At 41.0% G+C, this 6852-nt stretch overlaps 1 protein-coding gene across 1 annotated transcript in view; it reads right to left on the reverse strand.

Moving 5' to 3' along the window:
- Positions 1-2559: 2559 nt before the first annotated feature.
- DAB1 (DAB adaptor protein 1) overlaps positions 2560-6852 on the reverse strand; it is a 330881-nt gene continuing 326588 nt past the window's right edge. Inside the window, 2 exon segments of the mRNA XM_023730515.1 lie at positions 2560-2667; positions 3029-3129. Coding sequence (XP_023586283.1) covers positions 2560-2667; positions 3029-3129 — 209 coding nt within the window.

The raw sequence follows: 6852 nt of genomic DNA on the forward strand, positions 1-6852 counted from the left end.
ATAGGGAGCTGTGAAATTGCCAGGCTAAGTTTTCAGTGGGAGAAAACTGTTTCACGGAAGATTACAATCCAGTCCTCCTTTGGAGCTGAGAAGTGCTTATTATAATTCACATGTGAATCTAAGACTGATCATTTTTTGGTGGCCTGTGAGGTCCAACCTGGGTTGTTCTGATTATGGAACAGGGCAAGCCAAAGAGCCTTTTTCTTTTTTTTCCCCAAAGCTTTTTCGAGGCATATTGAAAATTAATTATCTGAAGACAAAAAGTGCAAAGCAAAACCTCCCAGACAATGGCCTGGGTCCTTATGGTAGAATTTATTCAATATGAGGGTTAAATGTCTAAAATTCAAGGTGGTGGGGAGTCAACATGTACTGAGCATGTGTGATGATGATGATGGTGGTGATGGCGATAGTAATGGCGATTTTTATGGATGATGGTTGATGATGATGGTAGCTAACATCTATTGGGTGATTTCTATGTTCCAGACACTGTGTTAAGAACTCCACATACATCACTTCATTTAGCCCACACAATTAACCCTACCAGGCAGATACTATTTTTATCCTTATTTTTCAATTGAAGAAAATAAGTTGGGGAATTATCATGAATTCTCATCAGGGTCACATAGCCAGTAAGTGGTAGAACCTGAATTTGAACTCAGGCAATCTTATTTTAGAAGATTTTTAAGCTGAGTACTGAATGTCCTTCTCCGTACTAGAAACTCAACAGATGATATCACAGTTAACATAATGGATAAAAAAGCCCCATTTAGCAGATGAGAAACCAAGACTCCAAAAAATTGTTTCTTGCCCAAGATTTCTTGCTACTGAGTAGCTGAGCCAGAATTTGAACTCAAGTTCCAAATCCTGAGCTGTTCCCATTATACCATGCCACATCCATTTACCACCCAGCCGTGGTTTGGGGCACTGGATTGAGCGTCAAATGTGGAACAGGCTGAAGCTCCGTGAAACAGTTCAGCTTGTATGACTGTCTCAGGCTGAAGAGGCACATAAAGGTGAGGGCTTGACACACTGATCTGCAAATGGTGTAAGTCATCTTTGTTTTCTAGAAGAACTTCGGTTTTAGGATGATGTTTGCTGTTATCCCGATTAATGACTCTTGTCACCTCTAGTTCATGCATCAAATTTTTAAGGTAGAGCATGTGAAATACAAGATACGCAAGAAGTAGAAAACCTCAAGGGGAATCTTCCCAAGGAGTCTGCCCATAATCCCCAACTTTTCTCTTTCCTAGAACATTGACTTTGCCTTTAATTCACCAGCTCCCCAAATAGCTTTACAAGACTGAATTTTTAAACGGGTATCATGTGGTTTTGAATGGCATGATGTATTATTATGTGCCATCATACTGATATAAAATGTGGCAAAATACACAGTTTGTTAAGTTCTTTAATCATAAAATCTATTAACAAAATGCACTTTTAGCGTATTAGCTTTCAATAACTGTCAAAATAACTTATGCACGCACTGAGAATGATTCTGGGGTAGCCTCAGCAACCATTTATGAACAGTGAAAACTATTTACCATTTTAATGGTTCTGACCACGCTGCTCAGGACTATGAAAAGAAGCTCTGTGTGTATAGCTTTGCAATCCTACACGTTTCTGGAAAACTAGGAAAGTATTTGAAAATTGAACACATTTGTTAAGGAGTGACCTTAGAAATCATGTCTGGGTAACAAGGTGTACTTCTGTCTCCTGAGAAGGTTCTCTTCATCAGCTCCTCTTTCTTTTCATCAGATCAGATGTATTGAAATTCAAGTGCCAAAAGCCACTTCTAGTAAACGTAAGTACACCTCTCACGAAGTCACTGCTGATGGAATCTGAAGTGACTCTGTGGCAAGCCACATACTGCAGCACAGGTGCAAACAGCAGAGCCTCAGATGTGAATGCTGTGCGTCCTTGGGCTTTGGATTTCACTTTCACTTTGGAAACGGTGCGAAGCCCCATCATAGGACTAGACAAAAAGGGCTCTATAATCTTACATCTGGATCAATCGTATTTCAAGCACTGCTTGTTTTTGCTTCTTAGTCTGGCACCTCAGTGTGTTTGATGGGTGACCTCTTTTGATCTGCTGAGTGTAGGCAAAAGCAGTGACATTTTGTTTAAAGGAGTAAAGCATCTGGACCACGCTACACTGAGAAATTATTAGAGTGGGCATAATATATCCATCTTGGAATTTTGGCGTTTTCAGAAACTAAATCCATGTTAAGAAGTGATGATGATCAGGGCTCATTCGACCCCCAACACCCACTCGGAATACACAATTAATAAAACCAGATGACCATTCCCCATTCCTCCTCACCCCGCTCCCCACCTCCCAGTATATGTCAAAGGTCATGCATCCATGAGGAAAAACAAGATGAAAAACAGACACCAGGCAAGCAGCGATGGTGCAAACACTGGGAATACACCTCAGGCAAAGAAAAATGGTGCAAACGTCAGGAATGTGGCTTTAGACGTGAAAAACAAGCACAAGAGAAAGCAGAGGGCTTAAGGGGGAAGGAGATAAAAAGGACAGATACCTACCCAGACCTGCGCTATCTAGCTACCGGCCTGTGGACTTATATTATCACCACTGGGCTCACCACTGGGCTCCCCACTGGGCTCACCAAATGGATCACTGTTGGATGAGGCCTGTGATCCATCAGGCTAGAACACAAGAAGATAACACTTTTTTTCCCTTTCTTTTCAACAATTGAAAACATACGACAGTTCGGCATATTTTCATGCAGCAGACAGAATCAGTTATCTCAAAAGGGGGAGCAACTCCAGTTAGATGATGCCACACCCACAAAAGCAAGAACAGCTAGTAATAACTTAATATAAGGACTTTTTTTCCAGCTGACTCCTTTGAACATAAAATAAAGCCCCTTTAGCAACTCCTCTGGCATTTAAGAGTCTGAGTCAGCATGCTTTTCTAGGTAGGTTTCCTCATGCATTGTCCATTTCAGATCTCGGAGTTTTAACTTTAAGGAAAAACGAAAACTGAAACAACAAACCAGTCACTTACAGCTTCTTGCTCTTCGCTTTTGCTGGGACTTTCAAATCCTTCTTCGAAGATGTCATCTGCAGTGGGGTCGCTGGCGTGGGACGCAGATGATTTGGTTGGAGCTACACAGAGACCATGTAAAAGAAAGGAGAACATTTTAAGTGACTGGCTACAACCATTTATATTCCATAGAAACCTCCGGGATCTGGTTATATTATGAGTCAGATCACAGGACCTCCTTTCCTATCACAAGATAAATCAGCTGAACATTTGAATTGCTCCCGTGTACTATTTATCTTTGTCTCTTGATCATATGGATGGTGCTTGTCCTCTCTGATGGGTAAGGTAGTGATTCTCAGGGGATGGTCCCTAGACCAGCAACATCAGCATCATCTGGCCACTTTTTAGAAATGTACATTTGCAGACTCCACCCTAGAGACCTGAGTTAGAAACTGTTTTAGCTGGGCAGTGATATCCATTTATTGAGTGCCTTCTAGGTGTTAGACACTGTTAGAAATGCCACATACATCATCTCTAATCCTCAAAAACATTATCTGAGGTAGGCTCATCCCCATTTTACAGAAGGAAAGTGAAGGTTGCTAAGTTGCTCACATAGCTAGCAACTGGTAGAACCAGGCTTTGAATCCTGGCACATAGTAGATGTTTAACAAACACTTTGTTGAATGCAGAATAGGTGTCCTACAAAGATCAGACTGGACTATGGGACATAAAATGATACTTGTGAAGAGTGTGCTTCTTAGCTCAAGTAGATACATGAAACTAAATGGGTAGCTCCTGTCTGGAGGCGAGATGAGAAGGCAGAGAGGGTCAGGAACTGGTTGAATGGATACAGGAAATCAGGGGTGGAAAGGAGGAGTGTGCTGTCACGTAACAATGTATGTATAAATTTTTGTATGAGAGACTAACTTGAATTATAAACTTTCACTTAAAGTACAACAATAAGAAAAAAAAAGGAATAAAAGCATATATCCACATAAAGAAAAAAAGAAAAAAAGAGTAGGTGTCCTAGGTCTTTTCCCAAAGCACTGTGGCCTCTGGGGCATGTGGGTAATCTGTGAAGATGGATATAGCTGATGGCAGCTTCACAGCTGGCCCTTCATTCCTCACAGTATATGGTGTGCATCTGCTGTATTGACCCTCCCACACTCCCCTCATCTCATCTGTTCCAGAGATTTACAACAAATATGCCCCTGGAAACTTGTCTTCTCTCAATAATTTCTAACTCGGCATTGGAAACACCAGTCATTGGCTGAGCCCCAAGCGAGGGCACGGCAAGGTGTGATTTAGTAGCTGAATTTCAAAATGTCATTGAGAGGACCTCCCTGCCCTGACTTTTCAGAATTTAGAAAATCTGACTGCTTATCAGACAGTGAATGATTATAGAACTTGATGAGTACCTTTTATCCCAGTGAACTTGCACTTGAAATAATGACACTAGTGTGTGCCAATGAGTAAGACATCGTGCTAGGTACCTCACATTCATTACGTTCTTTCATATAAACAACACTGCAACACAACATTGCATGTGTGAGTGTGTATATATATATATAGTTTCAAATGAAAATACTGCAGCTCAGAGAGGTGAAGTGATGTGCTCAGGGTTAACACAGCTATGAAAACAGCAGCACTGAGGTTTAACCCAGATCTATCTGACTCTTTCCAGTACAACTGTGCTTTTCTATTTCTGTTTGAGACTCACAGGTCTGTCTGACACTTTCCAGTACAACTGTGCTTTTCTATTTCTGTTTGAGACTCACTTTTGGTCCAACAAAACTTCCACTTAAAACACTCTGTAAGGGATAATAACAGATAAAACCAAAAAATCAAATCAGCTGCTGTTGAGTTGATTAGGACTCATGGCAATCCCATGTGTGCAGAATAGAATTGCTCCCTAGGGTTTTCAATGCCGCGACCTTTTGGAAGCAGATTGCCAGGCCTTTCTTCTGAGGCACCTCTGGGTGGGTTCAAACCACCCACCTCTTGGTTAGTGGTTGAGTGCTTAACTGTTTGCACCACTCAGGGACTCCACTAACAATGGATAAGAGGACAATAAAGACTGGTTTCACACATTTTTCTTTAAAATAAAATACATTCAGTTTATTTATAAATTTGAAAGGAAGCCTGTTTTTGTTTCATGAGATGATTATGGAACAAATTAGTTACAGTGGATTTAAATGAGATAAGCGATCTGAAAACACCCTGACATTTGGTAGATGTTTAATAAGTGCTAGCTTAACTGGATTCTGTTTGAAGTGCCTTATTGCTTACTACGGGCTGAGAACCCAGGCTGACCTGCCAATTCTGATAGGTACACCGCACACTTATTTGATGAACTCAGTGGGAAGTACAATGAGTGAGTTTATTTATGAAAGTGTCTTAACCTTCAGTAGGTTTTAAAGAGTACCTCTATACCCTGGTGGCACAGTGGTTAAAGGCTACGGTTGCTAACCAAAAGGTCGGCAGTTCAAATCCACCGGCTGCTCCTTGGAAACCCTATGGGGCAATTCTACTCTGTCCTATAGGGTCACTATGAGTCGAAATTGACTTGACAGCAATGGGTCTGGTTTTTTCTTTTTTTTAATACTTTAAAACAGTGGATCTCAATCTGGGGAGATTTCACCCCCAGGGGTCATTTGGTAATATCTGAAGACATTTTTGGTTGTTGCAACTGTGTGTGTGTGTGTGTGTGTGTGTGTGTGTGCAGGGTGTTAACTGGCATTTAATGGGTAGAGAGGTAAGGGTTGCCAGTAAACATTCTACAATGCACAGGATATCCCCCCACAAGAAAAAAAAATTATCTGGCTTAAAATGTCAACAGTGTTGAAGTTATGAAACACTGATTTAAAGCCCATCAGTAACCGAATGGCCTTTGCTTAGTTCCTTTCACTCTCTATACCCTTTCCCAAGCCTCTACGCGCTAGGCACCATGCTAGCATTTTGAGAGGTGTAGGAATGATGAAGACATGTTCCCTGTCCTCAAAGAGCTTAAACTTCCCCCTTTTATTTGTAGTTGGCACACAAGCTCATTGAACGATAGGCATTAGTTTTAAAAAGATGCTTGCTTATTTGTGCATGGCTGTCATTTCTGTAGTATTTCATTTTGTATTCATTATTTTCCACTGAAACTCTGTGAGTTAAGAGTTAATAGAGATGCCCGGCTATGTAGATCATATGGCCTGAGTGAAAGAAGGTTGTTTATATACATAGAGGGCATTCATTTTCGGAAGAGCATTCTGAACCTGGCTGAAATGACACAATCTAATTGTGTTAACACTAGATTTTTTTTTGACAATTCATGGTATTGGCCATGCAGTGATCCGTAACCTCTGTGACAGTAATGAAAACGCCAAACTCACTGTACCAGGGGCCTTTTCTTTCCCCTTATCAATTGTCAAGGCACAGGCTGAGTCACCAGAAGACCTTCCCCCAACTGTGTCGGCCAAACATACACACACTCAAAGGTGTATAGGTTCTAATTTCGCTGTCACATTCCTGTTTTCCAGACATTATGCAGTAGAAACATGATTTAAGGTAGAATCACTGAATACCGGAACTAGAAGGAGGCACATTGCTCATCCAAGTCAATTTGCTTATTTTACTGAAGACACAACTGAGCCTCCGAGAAGCCACAGGCTTGCTCAAAGACACACTGTGTGGAGGAGGAGAAGCCAAGACTGGAAGCCTGGTGGAAGACTCTGCACAAAACCACTTAATACGTGATGACAACGACTTTAATAACATTTAAAACTTTGTGGGGTTTATGCTGTTTTAGTACATGTATCATTAAATTCTTTTAATAACCCTTAGACTTAGACATAAAACCA

Source organism: Trichechus manatus, unplaced genomic scaffold (assembly GCF_000243295.1).
Source record: "Trichechus manatus latirostris isolate Lorelei unplaced genomic scaffold, TriManLat1.0 scaffold00003, whole genome shotgun sequence".
In the NCBI taxonomy this organism is placed as follows: Eukaryota; Metazoa; Chordata; class Mammalia; order Sirenia; family Trichechidae; genus Trichechus; species Trichechus manatus.